The sequence below is a fragment of the Hypanus sabinus genome, chromosome 7 (assembly GCF_030144855.1).
Source record: "Hypanus sabinus isolate sHypSab1 chromosome 7, sHypSab1.hap1, whole genome shotgun sequence".
In the NCBI taxonomy this organism is placed as follows: Eukaryota; Metazoa; Chordata; class Chondrichthyes; order Myliobatiformes; family Dasyatidae; genus Hypanus; species Hypanus sabinus.
This window is the reverse complement of record NC_082712.1, coordinates 171370326-171389961: the sequence shown is the minus strand read 5'-3', so window position 1 is coordinate 171389961 and position 19636 is coordinate 171370326. Positions and strand designations below refer to the sequence as shown.

Here is a 19636-nt window from a genome sequence, read left to right as displayed (position 1 = left end):
ATAGGTTCTGAGGGCAGACCAGGTTGAAATCCTTGCTCTTTAGTAACATATCTGATCTTTCCTATACTTTCCTATTCCTACTAGAAGCCCATTTCCGAAAGCTGTCCATTCTGTTCCCTCATGCTTTCAGTGCAGAAAGTCCTGGAGTTGGCCGACAAATATTGTTGGCTCGGTTTCGGTGACGTCACTTCCGGAGCGCGCTGACGGGGCGATCCCTTGAAGAGAGCGCGAGGGTGGAAGTGACGTATGCGCCGGGCTGTTTAGCAGGCGAAGCGGTAGCCATGAGTGTGCCGGCTTTCATCGACATCACCGAGGAGGATCAGGTGAGGCCGCGGGGGAATGGGGTCGGTGACTGTGAGGGAGGGGGGTCGGCCGGCCGGCAGGCAGCCGAGGAGCCTGGTGGGGAAAGGCCGCTCCCAACGGCCTGTCTGCTCCTTGACCCGCCCGCTTCCTACACGTGTCAGGCCAGGTCAGCTCGGGATCGCATCCAACCCGTTGTAGGCCTTGGAATAGAAAACCGCACACAGCCTGAGACGAACCGCAAATAAAACGCTGTAGCTGAAGTTTCGTTAAGTAAAGCATCTTAATTGCTGTGGTTGACGTTTCGGGTTGAGGCCCTTTTTAAAATCTGGTGGACTGTTGTCGTGTGGTAGATCCGCTGCTGACCATCTCCCTCCATAGATGTTGCCTAACCTGCTTAGTGCCCCTTCTCTGTTGCTTCAGGATTTCCAGATTGTTCTTTTCCAGTGACCACCTAGGGTCAGTAAGTTGCTTCAAAATTCCAAAGTAAATTTTATTGTCAAAGTACATATATGTCATCATATACAACCCTAAGATTAATTTTCCTGCGGACATACTCAACAAATATATAGAATAGTAACGATAACAGGATCATGACAGATCGATTAGAGTGCAGAAGACAACAGACACTGCAAATATATATAAATGAATAGAAATAAATAACGAGAACACGAAATAACAAGATATAAAGTGAGATTATTGGTTGTGGGATAGTAACTGTCCTTGAACCTGGTGGTGTGAGCCCTGAGGCCATTGTGCCTTCTACCTGATGACAGCAGCGACAGAAGAGCATGCCTAGGTGGTGGGGATTTCTGATGATGGATGCTGCTTTCCTATGACAGCTTTTCATGTAGATGTGCTCAATGGTTGGCCCAGTATACTGGGCCGAATTCACCATTTCTTGTAGTGCATTCCATTCAAAGGCATTGCTGTTTCTATATCAGGCCGTGACACAGCCAGTCAACACACTCTCCACTACATGCTTATAGAAGTTTGTCAAAATTTTAGATGTCATGCTGAATCTCCACATACTCATGAGAAATTTGAGGCGCTGCCATGCTTTCTTCGCAATTTCACTTGCCTGCTGGACCCAGGACAGATCCTTTGAAATAGTAACACTCAGGAATTTGAAGTTGCTGACCCTCTCCACCTCTTGAAGCATCAGTCAGATTTATTATCACAGACGTGTTGTGAAATCTGTTTTATAGCAGCAGTACAGTGCAAGACAAATTAATATCAGTTGTAATAAATTAATAAATAGTGTAAAGGAGGAATATTGTTCAAAAATTAGATAGTGCAGGAAAGAGCTATTCCTAAAATATTGAGTGCAGCCTTCAGGCTCCTATACTTCCTCCCCAATAGCAGTAATAAGAGAGTATATCCCGGATGGTGAGGGTCCTTAATCCTGGATGCGTCCTTGTGGCACCAGCTTTTAAAGATGTTCCTGATGGTGGGGGGCTGACTATAAATCTCTGGCAGCCTTTTTCAGTCCTGTGCATTGGAGCCTCAGTCCCAGGCAGTGATGCAATTAGTCAGAGTGCTTTCCATCATACACCTATAGCAACTTACCAAATCAACTCAAACTCCTAATGAAGTATAGTAAATAAGTATAACAAATCTGCAGATTTATTGAAATGGAATGGAACTACCAACCAGGTGAAGTTCACCCCTGGAATAGTTACAACTGTGTAGGTGGCATCTCCTTTGTAGGAATTCCAAGTCACGTCATTGTCATAGACATGGATTTACCAGGCTATAAATAACATGATTAGCTTTTTGAAGTACTACAATACATTACAGTCATGGCAAACATAAGCTTAAAATAACACAAATTATACACGTTTGGGCCAGGGACTGAGAACCTGAGGCCAAGACTGGGTTGGAGGCCTGTCTTGTGTGTGAGAGTAAGTGGAAGTATGGGAAGGAGCCTGTTTTGCTGTGGTTGGATTTTTTTTTATAACCATATAACAATTACAGCACGGAAACAGCCCACCTCGGCCCTTCTAGTCCATTCTGAACCATCAGTGTTCTGTTGTTTCTGCTTGTGCTATTCTGCTGAATATTGTGGGGATCCTATTTTACTGACAGTTGTGGGCTGTCCCCTGTGCACCCTTGTTAGTTGTTAATGCAAATGACTTATTTCTCTGTATGTTTTGACAGTGATAAATAGATCCAAATCTTAATCGAACAGCTCTTGGAGAGAACTGATATCAGAATCAGGTTTATTATCATGTCATGAAATTTGTTAACTTTGCAGCAGCTGTTCAATGCAATGTAATATAGAAGAAAAAATAAATAAATACAGTATATGGATATTGATTAGATTAAAAATCATGCAAAAACAAAAATAATATGTATTTAAAAAGTGAGGTAGTGTTCAAGAACTCAATGTCCATTCAGGAATCGGATGGCAGAGGGGAAGAAGCTGTTCCTGAGTGTGTGCCTTCAGGCTTCTGTACTTCCTACCTGATGGTAACAGTGAGAAAAGGGCATGCCCTGGGTGCTGGAGGTCTTTAATAATGGACGCTGCCTTTCCGAAACATCGCCCCTTGAAGATGTCGATGTCCTGGGTACTTTGTAGGCTAGTATCCAAGATGGAGCCAACTAAATATACAACCCCCTGCAGCTTCTTTCGCTCCTGTGCAGTAGCCTCCCCCCCCCCATTATTTGTTGTCATACCAAATCTCTTCAAACTCCTAATGAAGTATAATCACTGTCTTGCTGCCTTTATAACTACATCAATATGTACTCAATTTTGCATACCTTGACACTGTCTTATCCCCCCTTGTTCAATCTGTTCCCACCTATGTTCGTGACACTTCTCATGCTTTGAATTTTTTCAATGATTTTAAGTTCCCTAGCCCCCACCGTTTTATTTTCATCATGGACGTCCAGTCCCTATATACCTCCATCCCCCACTGAGATGGTCTTGAAGCTCTTCGCTTTTTTTTTGGATTCCAGACCTAACCAATTCCCCTCTACCACCACTCTCTTCCGTCTAGCGGAATTAGTTCTTACTCTCAATAATTTCTCCTTTGGCTCCTCCCACTTCCTCCAAACCAAGGGTGTAGCCATGGGCACGCGTATGGGTCCCAGTTCTGCATGCCTTTTTGTTGGCTTTGTGAAACAGTCCATGTTCCAAGTCTGTACCGGTATCCATCCCCCTCTTTTCCTTCGCTACATTAACGACTGCATTGGCGCTGCCTCTTGCACGCATGCTGAACTCGTTGACTTCATTAACTTTGCCTCCAACTTTCACCCTGCTCTCAAATTTACCTGGTCCATTTCCGACACCTCCCTCCCCCTTCTTGATCTTTCTGTCTCCATCTCTGGAGATGGCCTATCTACTGATATCTACTATAAGCCTACAGACTCTCACAGCTACCTGGACTATTCCTCTTCCCACCCTGTCTCTTGCAAAAAGGCTATCCCCTTCTCACAATTCCTCCGTCTCCGCCACATCTGCTCTCAGGATGAGGTTTTTCATTCCAGGATGAAGGAGATGTCTTCCTTTTTTAAACAAAGGGGCTTCCCTTCGTCCACCATCAACTCTGCTCTCAAACGCATCTCTCCCATTTCCCGCACATCTGCCCTCACCCCATCCACCCGCCACCCCACTCGGGATAGGGTTCCCCTTGTCCTTACCTACCACTCCACCAGCCTCCAGGTCCAACGTATAATTCTCCGTAACTTCTGCCACCTCCAACGGGATCCCACTACCAAACACATTTTTCCTCCCCCCCCCCCTTCTGCTTTTCGCAGGGATCGCTCCCTACGCGACTCCCTTGTCCACTCGTACCCCCCCATCCCTTCCCACCGATCTCCCTCCTGGCAGTTGTCCTTGTAAACGGAACAAGTGCTACACCTGCCCTTATTCCTCCCTCACCACCATTCAAGGCCCCAGACAGTCAGTCCTTCCAGGTGAGGCGACTCTTCACCTGTGAGTCGGCTGGTGTGGTATACTGCGTCCGGTGCTCCCGGTGTGGCCTTTTATATATTGGTGAGACCCGACACAGACTGTTTCGCTGAACACCTACACTCGGTCTGACAGAAAAAGCAGGATTTCCCAGTGGCCACACATTGTAATTCCACGTCCCATTCCCATTCTGATATGTCTATCCATGGCTTCCTCTATTGTCAAATGAATCCAAACTCAGGTTGGAGGAACAACACCTTATATACTGGCTGGGTAGCCTCCAACCTGATGGCATGAACATTGACTTCTCTAACTTCCATTAATGCCCCTCCTCCCCTTCTTACCCTATCCCTGACATATTTAGTTGTTTGCCTGTTCTCCATCTCCCTCTGGTGCTTCCTCCCGTCCCATGATCCTTTCCCTTCTCCAGCTCTGTATCACTTTCGCCAATCACCTTTCCAGCTCTTAGCTTCATCCCACCCCCTCAGATATTCTATCATTTCGCATTTCCCCCTCCCTCACTACTTTCAAATCTCTTACTATCTTTCCTTTCGGTTAGTCCTTACGAAGGGTCTCGGCCCAAAATGTCGACAGCGCTTCTCCCTATAGATGCTGCCTGGCCTGCTGTGTTCCACCAGCATTTTGTGTGTGTTGCTGTTTGAATTTCCAGCATCTGCAGATTTCCTCGTGTTTGCTCAATATGTTGGGACCAGGTTAGCTCCTCAGAGATCTTGACACCCTGGAACTTGAAACTACTCACTCTCTCCACTTCTGATCCCTCTATGAGGATTGATCTGTGTTCCTTCGTCTTACCCTTCCTGGTCCACAATCAGCTCTTTTGTCCTACTGACGTTGAGTGCCAGGTTGTTGCTGCGACACCACTCCACTAGTTGGCATATCTCACTCCTATACACTTTCTTGCCACCACCTGAGATTCTATCAAAAATGATTGGACAATACCAGGACAATGGCCGGAGTAAGTTCTTGCTGTTAACTATTCAACCACAGCCAGTGTCGTCCAGTATTTCTGTGTAGGACAATGTAGAATGCAAGAATACCATCCTCTTTCTCTTTCTCTCCACGTTAAGTTACCTGGTTTCAAGATCTTGACCCCTTGACAGCATCTATAAACAGTGATGCCAAAAAAATGACAGGGTAGTTATTTCTTTAGGGGTTCAGGTGATTTAACATAGAAAACTAAAGTCCCATACCAAGCTGGCTCTTCCTCACTTTCACTGGTTCCTTGTTTTCACCATTGAGCTGTGGTCTGTGGGAAACTTGACACAAGGGCATTAGAGGGATGAAAATATTCTGACAATAAACATTCTGAAAATAAAAGAATGAATATGTAGGAGTCAAAGTGTGTGAAGGAGAAATACGAGATTTTACAGATTTGAACAAAGCTCAAAAAATATTGTGTTGCTCAAGGTGAAACAAGCCCCACGCCCCACCCACCCACCTACCTTCCTCCTGGCCTGCATGCATCTATTCCCTGCCAGCTTGTCCTCCTCCTCCTCACTCATCCTCAACTTTTTTATTCTGGCTTCTACCCCCCTCCTTTCCACTCATGAAGAAGGGTCTCGACCCAAACAATCGCCTGTTCATTTCCCTCCATAGTCTGACCTTCTGAGGTTCTCCAGTATTTTATGAGTGTGTGAAGAAGGCAAACATTTCATTAAGAAAGACAATACTAAGAATGAATCATATAATTCTGCATTTAAACTTGCTATTTTAATGCAGGAGCCATACATACTCAAACTCAACAGAAATAAATAAAAAGCCTTTGCAAAACCACTCCCAAATAACACCCTTTAGACAGAACCATCAAGGGTGCTTTCTTTTTTATCCAGAGAAGAGTGTTTTGTTTCATGTGTGTATCAATTGTGGCACCTAGTCCTAGGCTGACTGTCAGTGTAAATCAGTTACAAAGCAGTTGTCAATTGTAAAGAGTAATTTTCACTTTCTAGATTCCAGTTGACAGTATATTCAGCCAATCAATTAACTGTAATTGTGAAACGATTGAAAGTGACGGTGTTGTCATGATAATCTGAATGAATGTGAGTGCAGTGCTGATCAAAATACAGTCAGTCCTCCTTAATCCACGGGTTCTGCATGTGCAGATTCAACCAACCGCGGATCAGGAAAACCCGTAAGTTCTCTCTGCAGCACTCATTGTTTGAGCACGTAAAGACTATTTTATTCTTGTAATTATTCCCTAAACAATACAGTAGACCAACTATTTATATAGCATTTATATTGTATTAGGTATTACAAATAATCTAGAGATGATTTAAAAGTACAGGCAGTCCCCAGGTTATGAAGGAGTTCCGTTCCTGAGTCCGTCTTTAAAACGGATTTGAAGTCAGAACAGGTACATCCGGTATTATCTAGCATCAGTTAGTCAAATGTTTGTCTTAGTATATAGTGTATATTTTACCTTTATATGCATATAAATCACTTAAGAAACATATGTATTTCAATAATCAAACCACTGCGTTGCTTAGTAATAATTGTAGCTTTCATTGGGGCAGGGCCTTTCACATTATCCATTAAAATAGTTCTGATCGTTGACCGACTGTAGCCTAACGCTTTTCCAATGACTGATGGCATTTCACCTCTGTCTGATCGCTTTATTATTTCCACTTTATTTTCAATCGTGATCGTGATTATTTTTGTGAACCGAAACACTGCGGATTCAGAGCTTGGCCACCGGGTCCTAAAAACCACCGCACTGAGAATAAGGGACTTGAGCATCTGCGTTTTTTTGGTATCCGCAGGGGGTCCCGGGACCAGTTCCCCCATGGATAAGGAGGGCCGACTGTAGTGTTCTGAGATCATTAAGATATCGCTTTGCCTTTGCTGGGGTAAATAATGGAGTGATGACTGGCCATTGTCTGCCAATGTAAAAGATTTTTACTCCCTCACATTGTGGGTTGGATGTAAGATTTAAATAAGTTCTAAATCAGCAACTGTGAATCCACAGCAAGTTGTTACCATTCAGTTTAGCTTCTTTCACTATATTCTGTCTAGTCAAAATGGACTTTTTTTCCAATTTTTACAATATTTCTCATCTTTACACATTGGCAGACCATGTCAAAGGTTTGCATACATTTGAGTTAAGAAGTTTCTTCTAATCTTGGTCTTGACTGGCTGATCACTGTATCCTGAGATTCACTGCCCTGGATTTAAATTTTCCATCTGAAGGGAACACATTCTCATCATCTCAGAACCTCTGGGTCACATTGTGCTGAATTGACCAATTGTCACTGCGTACCAGTGCATACCCGATTCTCTTTTGAAGTCACTGATGATGAGCCCTCATGAAGAATATTGCTGAAGTACTGCATCACAGAAACCTCTGATACTTCGACAGAAGGCAGAAGAGGACATTTTTAAATGAAATTAAGTTTTCTTATTCAAGTTGTACTAAGTAATAGATGCTCAAAACACCTAGAAATAATAAACTAGCAATGCATGACTTTCTTTCAGGAAAGGCCAAACTCTTCTGATCAGCCACCTGGTGGTGTAGTGGCATCTGCAACAGATTTCAGAATGAGTAGCCCCAGGTTCAAATCCAGCTTGCTCCTTGCATGCTTTCCAACCGTACTGGGTTGAGCGTCGAGCTAGCAACTCAGCCTCATAAAACAGACAAATGCTAGAGAAATGGCAAAGTTACCGCCTGATATGCCAGTGAGGCGTGGGAGGATGTTATATATTATATCAACATCTCTGAGGGTCTCTTAGCGATATTCTGACACTTTCTGTATTACAGCCTACCTTATGCTTAAATAGGACAAGAAGAACTATATAACTCATTTAACAGCAACAGTGGCTTGAAGTCATTTAAAAGAATCCAACTAGTCCTGGAGATTTTGACTGCCTGGGCTTTTGATCCTACTACAGCCTCATCAAAGCTTTTTAATCTTTTATTGCAAAGGACATTCTCCTTTTGCAACCTATAGGTCTTTTTATAAAATCAAAATAGATTATTCCAGTTTTCTTTCCTTTCAGGCCTGACAAGGTGTTCTCTTGAACCTTAATGGAGGATAATGCAGGAATTGTAGGGGCCCTAGGCAGAGGTGCTTAAAATGTCCTTAGCAGCAGGAGAGGTGCGGAGAATTGGAGGATAGTTAATGTTTTTCCATTGTTTAGTGAAGGCTCTAAGAATTAGCCAGGAAATTATAGGCTGATGAGCCTGACTTCAGTAGTGGGTAAGTTTTTGGAAGGTGTTTTAAGGTGCTGGATATGTAAGATTTGGATAGACAGGGACTGATTAAGGATAGTTAATATGGCTTTGTACCTGGTAGTGTCTGACCAATCTTAGAGTTTTTCAAGAATGATTGATGAAGGGAAGACAGTGGATGTTGTCTATGTGGACTTTAAAAAAAGTCTTTGACAAGGTTCCATCTGGGAGGTTGGTCAAGAAGGTTCAGTTGTTTGGCATTCTGCATGAGGTAGTAAGTAGGATTAGACATTGGCTTCACTGTAGAAGCCAGAGAGTGGTAGTAGATGACTGGAGGCCTGTGACTAGGAATATGTTGTAGGGAACTGTCCAGAGTCTTGTTGTTTGTCATGTATATCAGCAAATTTGTGGATGACACAGTGGAGGTGTAATGAGCAATGAGGAAGGTTATGGAACCTTGTAGCGAGGTCTGGACCGGTTGGAAAAATGGACTGAAATTTGTGGAATGCAAACAAGTGTAAAGTGTTGCATTTTGGGAGGACAAACCAAGGTAGGACTGTCATAGTGAATGGTAGAGAGTCACTAATGAGTGAATGCAGTAGAACAGAGTGATCTGCAAGTACATATAATTTTCCATAATCTTGTTGTTGAGCAAAATTGAAATAAACAGGGATGAGAATGGAAAGCAAGCGGACGTTAAGCACCATCTGCCTGCATTTGACTCGTCTCTGTTGCTCGCTGCTGCCAGAGTGTTTGGTCTTGGGCAAGATGGAATTGATGTGGTTTGAGGATTGGACATGTTTCGATGCGTTTCTGGTTACTCTTGTTTTTTTTATATCGTTATTTTCTGCAGTTATGATCAGGGCGAACTGGTTCTATGGCCTTCAGTCAACGAGCTGCACAGTGCTAAATTGAACTGAATATTCCTAGACTTTCAATGACTGTGGTTTGATGTTTTATATTCTGTGTTTTTCACTTGGTTTTTCTACTGTTCGCATGATTTGTTCTTTTATTTTATGCATTGGGTGTTTGATGTTTTTGCTGAACTGTACTTTGAATCTTTGAATAATTCATTGAAAGTGGCGTCACAGGTAGATAGAGTCATAAAGAGAACTTTTGACACATTAACCTTCAAAAATCAGTATTGAGTACAGAGGATGGGATGTCATGTTCAAGTTGTTTAAGACATTGGTGAAGCCTAAACTGGAGTACTGTGTACAACTTTGTTCATTTACCTACAGGAAAGATGTCAATAATGTACTAGGGTGTTGCCGGGACTTGAGGACCCTGATAGGTTAGCACTTTATTCCCCATAGTGTAGAAGAATGAGGGAAATTTGATAGACGTATACAACATCATGACTGGTATAGTTAGGATAAATGTCAGCAGGCTTTTTCTAACTGAGATTACGTGAGATGAGAACTAGGTGTCATGGATTAAGGGTGAAATGCTTAAGGGGAACATGAGGGGAATGTCTTCACTCAGAAGGTTGTGAGTGTATGGAATGAGTTGCCAGCAGAAGTTGTGGATGTGGATTTAATTTTAACATTTTAGAGAAATTTGGATGGGGAGGGATATCGTCTATGTTTAGGAAGATAATAGTTTGGCATGGACTAGATGATCTGAAATGCCTGTTTCTGAGCTGTAGTACAGTATAAGAACATTGAGAATATGTATTTAAAGATACAATCAGGCACTTCCAATCCAATGAACCATGCCACCCAATTGCACCCCAGGGACCAATTACTTACTAACCCTTATGTCTTTGGAATATGGCAGGAATCCCACCTTGTCATAGGGAGGACATGCAAACTCTTTACAGGCAGCGACAAGAATTGAACCCAGGTTGCTGGTATTGTAATGGTATTGTACTAACCACTAAGCTACCATGGTACAAAAGGAAAAGCAATAACAGAAAATAGAATATAGAGTTACAGTTATAAAGAGATTGGATCACAAAAATGTGTATGTTGTGAGGTTAGATCCTGCTGTCAGCAAATTCTAAGTAAATTATCAGCCTATGCTAGAAATATGCAGATGATTAGGCAGTGTCTATGGAGAAACAGTTTAATATTTCTGATTGAATACCTTTCATCTTCTAATTACTTTGTCTTTGAATCAGAAACTGATTATAAATCTCTGACATTGCAAAAGTCCATTAGAAGTTTTTGTGACCTCCTATAGGCCGATCTCTCTGCTCAATGTTGATGTAAAGACCTTAGCTAAAGTTTTGGCTCATAGATTAGAAACTGTCATTCCCTCCATTATCTCTGATGACCAAACAGGCTTTATTAAAAACCGTTTCCCTTTTTTTAACATTTGGCGTTTATTTAATATCTTATACTCACCTCCAACTGGGATTCCTGAATGTGTTATTTACCTTGATGTGGAGAAAGCATTTGATCGTATAGGCCATATACCTTTTTGCAGTTTTAGAAAAATTTGACCTTGGCCAAAGTTTCATCTCTTGGATCCAATGGCTGTACCTGTGTCCTACTGCCTCTGTTTTAACCAATTTTCAGAAATCCCAAGTATTTAATCTCAAACGTGGCACCAGCCAGGGATGCCCCTTAAGTCCCTTTCTCTTTGATTTGGCTATGGAACCTCTGGCGATAGCATTTCGAAACTGCCCTGAATTGACTGGGATTTGGAGAGGGGGTGTTGAGCATAAAGTTTCTCTCTATGCTGATGACTTATTATTCTTTCTCTCAAATCCGTCTACATCCTTACCTCTAATGTTTTCACTTCTTGGCCAGTCAGATCTCTGGCTATAAACTTAATTTACATAAGAGTGAACTTCTCCCAATTAATAAAGAAGCACAAGAACTAACATTTCATGATCTCCCTTTTAAAGTAGTCCATAATCAATTTACTTATCTTGGAATTACAGTCACAAGGAAGTTTAAAGATCTCTTTCGTGAAAACTTTGCCAACCTTTCATATGCTATAAAACAGAGTCTGGTACAATGGTCACCTCTATCTATGTCTTTGGTCGGTCGTATTAATGTTGTTAAAATGTATGTTCTCCCCAAATTTTTATACCTATTTCAATCTATCCCAATTTTTATTCCTAAATCTTTTTTTGATTCCTTAGACTCTATTATTTTGTCATATCTGTGGCAGAAAAAGCGCTCTAGAATTAATAAAATCCATCTCCAAAAATCTAAAAAAAGAGGGTGGCATGGCTTTACCTAACTTTCGTTTATATTATTGGGCAGCTAATATACGTTGTGCTACCTTCTGGTCTTTCTTCCATGGCCAACCCGAGTGCCCTAACTGGGTGGTGATGGAGCTGAGCTCCACCAAAGAATTATCTATCTCTGCACTTCTAGTAGTCTGCCCAGATCAATAGCTAATCCTCTTGTTAGACACACTTTGCGTATATGGGCTCAGTTCAGGAAATGCTATGGTTTCCAGGGGTTTTCCGTTTCCAGCCCTATTGCTCATAATCACCTTTTTTTTTACCTACTACATACGATTCAGCATTCCAGGTTTGGTATAGGAAGGGCATTAGACATTTTGAAGATCTTTTCATTGATAATCGCTTCGCTTCTTTTCAACAGCTCTCTGTTAAGTTCAATCTGCCCAATGCTCATTTTTTCAGATATCTCCAAATCCGACACTTTATTGCTCCTTTAATTCCTAACTTCCCTGAAATGCCTGCGAAAAATTCTATGGACCTATTTCTTTCCATGAATCCACTAGGTAAAGGCTTAATATCAATCATCCGAGATAAACTAGCGGCCTTACGACGGGCCCCCATGGATAAAATCAAAATGGCCTGGGAGCAGGATTTTAATATCTCCTTTTCTGAGGAGAGCTGGGATTCAGTTCTCAAATCGGTTAACTCAACCTCTCTTTGTGCTCGCCACTGCCTTTTACAGTTTAAAATTGTTCATAGAGCCCATATGTCTAAATCCAAACTATCTCGATTCTACCCTAGCATTAGTCCGCTCTGTGATAAATGCAAGAGGGGCGTGGCCTCTCTCATCCATATGTACTGGTTCTGTCCTAGCTTGGAGAAATTCTGGAAAGATGTCTTCACTACGTTATCGTGTATTCTGAATCAGCACCTAAAACCAAACCCCTTAATTGCTCTGTTCGGTTTTTGGGGTGAGACAGATTTATGTCTGGGTCCGACCAAATGCCGAATATTATCCTTTGCCTCGCTTCTGGCTAGACGCTTGATCCTCCTCAGATGGAGAGATGCTGCCCCGCCCACTCATGCTCAATGGCTTAACGACATCATGGCCTGTTTGGACCTCGAAAAAATTCATTATTCAGTTCTCAATTCGGATCTAAAGTTCCATAAGGTCTGGGGACCTTTTATCGAGTACTTTCATAACCTTCCTCTTGACTAGGGTTTTTTTTTCTTTTCGGTCCCTTGCTTTCAGCTCCTTTTTTTATTCTGGTAGAAGGCATTATTCTCTATTGCTGAGTGTATTCACAGTCTGGGAGCTTGGCTGTCCTGACTTATACTCTCTATATTGTGTTGTGGTTGGTCTGGAGTTGCTGTTGTTTTTTCTTGTGTTGTGGGGCTTGGGGAGGACACTAAGCTTACTTGTCTTTAATTTAGGTGCTTTTTTTTTGCTAAATTCTCTTCCTTTGTAGCATATTGTTATTGTATGCTTAATTTTGCACTGTTTTAATGTTCCTCATTGGGATTTGGGGGTTTTGATTTGTAAAATGTTTTGAAAAACTAATTTAAAAAAATTAAAAAAAAGAAGTTTTTGTGAAAATTGAGCCAGTGTGACGATTGTATTAAATGAAAGATTGTGGCGACCCATTTCCTGGCACATCCGAACCGACTCACAATTAGATAGCCTACGGGGGTTTGCGAGCACAGAGCTTTGGAGCCTCTGCGCCATGGGGGGCAGGTTGAGGGAGGCTTAAAAGTGAGGCTGAAGATTTCGAATAAAGTTTTTTCCTTCGACTGCAGTTACCGACTCCGTGTCGTAATTTTAGCGCTGCGTGTAGCACACCGCTACAATTGGTGACCCCGACAGTCCAAACGATTTTTGGACCAGAAATGACCGACGCCGCCTCTGTTCATGCAGTTTCGTTGAAACTGCCGGGTTTCTGGACACAGCGCCCGAACCTATGGTTCCAGCAAGCCGAAGCCCAATTCCACGTTCGCCAGATCACCTCAGACGACAATTGGTCAATTCAGCACAATGTGACCCAGAGGTTCTGAGATGATGAGAATGTGTTCCCTTCAGATGGAAAATTTAAATCCAGGGCAGTGAATCTCAGGATACAGTGATCAGCCAGTCAAGACCAAGATTAGAAGAAACTTCTTAACTCAAATGTATGCAAACCTTTGACATGGTCTGCCAATGTGTAAAGATGAGAAATATTGTAAAAATTGGAAAAAAAGTCCATTTTGACTAGACAGAATATAGTGAAAGAAGCTAAACTGAATGGTAACAACTTGCTGTGGATTCACAGTTGCTGATTTAGAACTTATTTAAATCTTACATCCAACCCACAATGTGAGGGAGTAAGGGACTTGAGCATCTGCGTTTTTTTGGTATCCGCAGGGGGTCCCGGGACCAGTTCCCCCATGGATAAGGAGGGCCGACTGTAGTGTTCTGAGATCATTAAGATATCGCTTTGCCTTTGCTGGGGTAAATAATGGAGTGATGACTGGCCATTGTCTGCCAATGTAAAAGATTTTTACTCAGGACTTTCGGACTCTCACGGCGCGAGCGGGCTGCCCGTTTACTGCACCTGGATGGCTTGGGTGACAGACCTCCATCGGCGTTAATGAATGAGATGTTGTCTCTCGCCGACGGACACACACCCTGCCTCATGTTTGAGCAGGCATTCCTGGAGCAGCTGCCCGAGGACATACGCCTGCTGCTGTCCGACGCGGATTTCAGTGACCCCCGGAAGGTGGCATCCCGGGCGGACTTGCTGTGGGGCGTCCATCGCACAGATTTCCCAGCCACGCTCCCGGCAGCAAACCAGTCCAGGCCCGGCCGCAGAGCCCGCCAACCCCCGGCCCAATGAACACTGGTGCTTCTACCACCAGCGGTGGGGCGCAGAAGCCCGCCATTGTCGCCCGCCCTGCAAGTTCCCGGGAAACGCCAGGGCCAGCCGCCGCTGATGGCTACGGCGGCTGGCCATCGGGATAGCCTCCTGTATGTGTGGGATAGAAGGTCAGGACGCCGGTTTTTGGTCGATACTGGGGCTGAGATCAGTGTTTTACCTCCGACGAGTTACGACACCCGCAGCAGGGCACCGGGTCCCCCCCTGAGGGCCGTGAATGGCAGCACAGTAAGGACCTATGGCACCCGTCAGGTGCAGCTACAGTTCAGCTCCAGCCAGTTCACGTGGGACTTCACACTGGCCGCCGTAGCCCAACCGCTTCTGGGTGCGGATTTTTTGCGGGCTCACAGCCTACTGGTCGACCTGCCCAGGAAGAGACTGGTACACGCCGAGACCTTTCAGACGTTCTCCCTGGGTGCAGCCCAGTTGCCAGCCCCTCACCTCGGCTCCATCACGCTGTCCGACAACGACTTCACCAGGGTCCTGGCGGATTTCCCATCGGTTCTGGCACCGCAGTTCACAGCGGCCATGCCCAGGCACGGCGTACAGCACCACATCCCGACCCAGGGACCACCCCTCCACGCCCGCGCTCGGCGGCTTCCCCCGGACAAGCTCCGACTGGCGAAGGAGGAGTTCCAGAGGATGGAGGAATTGGGGATCATCCGGCGGTCCGACAGCCCTTGGGCCTCCCCCCTGCACATGGTGCCCAAAGCGACGGGGGCTGGAGACCGTGCGGCGACTACCGCAGGCTGAACGAGGCTACCACACCGGACCGCTACCCTGTGCCGCACATTCAGGACTTTGCAGCAAACCTGCACGGCGCACGGATCTTCTCCAAGGTAGACCTCGTCCGAGGGTACCATCAAATCCCGATGCATCCTGACGACGTCCCCAAAACGGCTCTCATCACCCCGTTTGGCCTTTTCGAGTTCCTCCGCATGCCGTTCGGCCTGAAGAATGCCGCACAGACGTTCCAGCGGTTAATGGACGCGGTGGGACGGGACCTGGACTTCGCGTTCATCTATTTGGATGACATCCTCATAGCCAGCAGCAGTCATCAGGAGCATCTGTCCCATCTCCGTCAACTCTGCGCCCGACTGAGTGAGTACGGTCTTACAATCAACCCCGCCAAATGCCAGTTCGGACTCGATACCATTGACTTCCTGGGCCACAGGATTACTAAAGACGGGGCAACCCCTCTGCCTGCTAAGGTAGACGCGGTCCTCCTCTTTCCCCGACCCACCACGATCAAAGGCCTTCAGAAATTCGTAGGTATGGTCAATTTCTACCGTCGCTTCCTCCCTTAAGCTGCCCGGATCATGCGCCCCCTGTTCGTCCTGCTGTCGGGTCCGAGCAAGGACATTACCTGGGACGAGGAGTCGGCCGCCGCTTTCGTTCAAACGAAGGAAGCTTTGGCGAACGCCGCAATGCTAGTACATCCCAGAATGGACGCCCCTACCGCCCTCTCAGTGGACGCATCAAACACGGCAGTCGGTGGGGTGCTGGAGCAACTCATCGCAGGTCGCTGGCAACCCCTGGCGTTTTTCAGCAAACACCTGCGACCACCCGAGCTCAAATACAGTGCTTTCGACCGGGAACTGTTGGCGCTCTACCTGGCAATCCAGCATTTCAGGTACTTCCTAGAAGGTCGGCCCTTCACTGCGTTCACGGACCACAAACCGCTTACCTTTGCGTTTACGAAAGCGTCCGACCCCTGGTCGTCCCGCCAGCAACGCCACCTGTCCTACATCTCTGAATACACGACGGATGTCCGGCACATCTCGGGTAAGGACAATGTCGTGGCGGATGCGCTCTCTCGCCCTACCGTTCATGCCCTTTCCCAAGGGGTAGACTTTGAGGCACTGGCAGAGGCGCAGCAGGCGGATGAGGAGATTCCGAGTTACAGAACCGCAGTCTCCGGTTTGCAGCTCCAGGACCTCCCCGTGGGCCCGGGTGAGAGGACCCTACTCTGTGACGTCGCCACCGGCCAGCCCCGTCCCGTCGTCCTGACAGCCTGGCGGCGCCGCGTTTTCGACTCCATTCATAACTTGGCGCATCCCTCCATCCAGACAGTTGTCCGGATGGTTTCCAGCAGGTTCGTTTGACACGGACTTCGCAAACAGGTCAGTGAATGGGCCAAAACGTGCATGCACTGCCAGACGGCCAAGGTGCAGCGGCACACCAAAGCCCCACCGCAGCAGTTCCATCCCGCCCACCGGCGTTTCGACCACATTCATGTGGATATTGTGGGCCCCCTGCCAGTGTCGCGCGGAGCGCGGCACCTCCTGACTATTGCGGACCGGTTCACAAGATGGCCAGAGGCGGTCCCGCTCACCGACACCACCTCCGAATCTTGCCCCCGAGCCCTGATCGCCACCTGGATATCTCGCTTTGGTGTACCAGCCCACATTACCTCCAACAGAGGCGCCCAGTTCACCTCCAGCCTGTGGTCAGCTATGGCCAGCCTTTTGGGGACTCAGCTGCACCACACCACTGCCTACCACCCACAGTCGAACGGGCTAGTGGAGCGTTTCCACCGTCACCTGAAGTCGGCCCTCATGGCCCGCCTGCGAGGAGCCAACTGAGGACGAGCTTCCCTGGGTCCTACTCGGCATCTGCACAGCGCCCAAGGACGACCTGCACGGCTCGTCGGCCGAGTTGGTATACGGCGCACCCCTGGTTGTCCCCGGGGAGTTCCTACCAGCCCCAAGGGGGCAAGAGGAAGATCCCGCAGCAGTCCTGGGCAGACTACGCGAGAAGCTCGGTAACCTGGCCCCCATACCCACTTCACAGCATGGGCGGCACCCGACCTGCATACCCAAAGACCTACAGAACTGTAAGTTTGTGTTTGTACGAAGGGGCGGGCATCGGCCACCGCTGCAGCGGCCATACGAGGGGCCGTTTATGGTGCTCCGGAACAACGGGTCCACGTTTGTGCTGGACGTTGGGGGGAAAGAGGAGGTTTTCACGGTGGACCGCCTCAAACCGGCCCGTGTGGACCTGGCGCAACCGGCCGAGTTTCCGGCACCTCGGCGCAGAGGCCGACCTCCCAAGCAGGTTCTGGCCCAGACTGTGGACATTGGGGGGTGTATCGCCGGTTCTGGTGGGGGGGGGGGGGGGTTATGTGGCGACCCATTTCCTGGCACATCCGAACCAACTCACAATTAGATAGCCTACGGGGGTTTGCGAGCACAGAGCTTTGGAGCCTCTGTGCCATGGGGGGCAGGTTGAGGGAGGCTTAAAAGTGAGGTTGAAGATTTCGAATAAAGTTTTTTCCTTCGACTGCAGTTACCGACTCCGTGTCGTAATTTTAGCGCTGCGTGTAGCACACCGCTACAAGATCACACTATTTGTGGAAAAAAATTTTGTTGTCAAGATTGCTTGTCCAAGGTGTGAACCATAATGAGGTTGGAGGTTTATTTTGTCATAAACAATTTGTTTAAGCTTTACTATTTTTTTATTTCCCAGGCCTCTGAGCTTCGATCCTACCTGAAGTCAAAGGGGGCTGAAATTTCAGAAGAAAACTCAGAAGGTGGACTGCATGTTGACTTAGCGCATATCATTGAAGTCTGTGATATTTGTCTTAAAGAAGATGATAAAGGTGTGTTTCTCCATACAATTTCTATTTGGCTTTGAAGACATTGCTGTTTTACCTGTTTATCTGAGGCTTTGATTCCAAGCAGACTCTTTAAAAAAAAAATTGCAGAATCTTTCAGGGATAAGCTAAGGTGTGTAGGGTTTCAAGAATGGCTACACTTGGCTAATATTCTTTAAATGCTTTTCTCTACTCGTTTTATTCAGATGTGGAGAGTGTGATGAACAGCATTGTGTCTCTGCTGTTAATTCTGGAGACTGAGAAGCAGGAAGCTCTGACTGAAAGCTTGTGTGAGAAACTGCTGAAAGCTCGTGAGGGTGAGAGGCCTTCACTCAGATTGCAGCTGTGAGTATACTATGATCACTGAGCATAACCAGATTAAAACATAAAGAGTAATGTACTGCCTTACTGGATGTCATGTGCATTGTTTTATATTGAGAGCTTGCTGTGTATCAATTGGCTACGGCATTACCCTTGTTGCAAAAATGCTGTGGTTGTGAAGCATTGTCAGTTGTGAAAGACACTATATAAGTGCATTTATTCTCTTCACAATTGGTAATTGCATTTTCAGACAGTAGCTTCTTTGAGACCCTGGAGTTCAGAAGAATCTTATTGAAACTTGTCAAATATTGAAAGCCCTTGATGGAGTGGACATGGAGAGGTTTTTCCTATACTGGGCAAGTCTAGAATTAGAGAGCACAGTCTTAGAATAGGACGTCCCTTTAGAACAAAGGTGAGGAATTGCTTTAGTCAGAGGGTGGTGAATCTATGGAATTCATTGCTACGGATTTCTGTGGAGGCCAAGTCATTGGGTATATTTAAAGTGGAGATTGAAAGGTTCTTGATTCATAAGGCATCAAAGATTACAGGGAGCATGCAAAGAATGGAATTGACCGGGAAATAAATCAGCCATGATGGAATTGGTTATATGGGTTGAATGGCCTAATTCTGCTTCTGTGTTTAATGGTCTTATGGAGTCACTGGAGGCATTGAGTGCCCTAGTAACTGTTGCCCATCACATTATACCAGCACCCCTCCTGAGCCCTATTGTTTTGTCATGTCTTTGTTTTAGCATTATATAATTAAGACAGTAGAGACAGTTACAGCCTGCATTAATATTTAGGCAGGCAGAAAAAATAATAAAAATGTCACAGAGTAGGCTTTTAGAAGAGGATTGAATAAAGAATTTTTCTTCTAATCTACTCGCATTTTCCCACAGGATTCTTTTTCCTTTAGAATCACAATAATGGTATGAACAAAGGAGCCCCAGCACTGTATAGGACAACATCTTCTTTCTCCTCTTTTCAAAGCTGCCCAAGTGGGGTAACCTCAGCCTTAAATGTATTGGAATATTGTCTGCAGATATCAGGCAGACAAATTGGTAATTGCTGCCACTTTTAGAAATTTAGGCCAGTTTGGCCTGAACCTTTCTTTAACTTTCAGTAGTGACACCACTTAAGCTCTTCCATTAGTGCAGTGACCTTTCATTTGAAATTTGCTTACAATCAATTGTCGTTCCTTTTAGCTTTTTGTACCTTGTTGTCTAAAATCTTGCTGATGTTCTAGTGCAGGCATTAATAGTAAAATTTGA

At 45.5% G+C, this 19636-nt stretch overlaps 1 protein-coding gene across 1 annotated transcript in view; it reads left to right on the top strand.

Annotated features, from left to right (window-relative positions):
• Nucleotides 1–208: 208 nt before the first annotated feature.
• Nucleotides 209–19636, top strand: part of eif3m (eukaryotic translation initiation factor 3, subunit M) — a 45599-nt gene continuing 26171 nt past the window's right edge. Inside the window, exons 1-3 of the mRNA XM_059976117.1 lie at nucleotides 209–323; nucleotides 17919–18051; nucleotides 18252–18390. Coding sequence (XP_059832100.1) covers nucleotides 282–323; nucleotides 17919–18051; nucleotides 18252–18390 — 314 coding nt within the window. The 5' untranslated portion in view covers nucleotides 209–281. The remainder of the gene's footprint in view (nucleotides 324–17918; nucleotides 18052–18251; nucleotides 18391–19636) is intronic.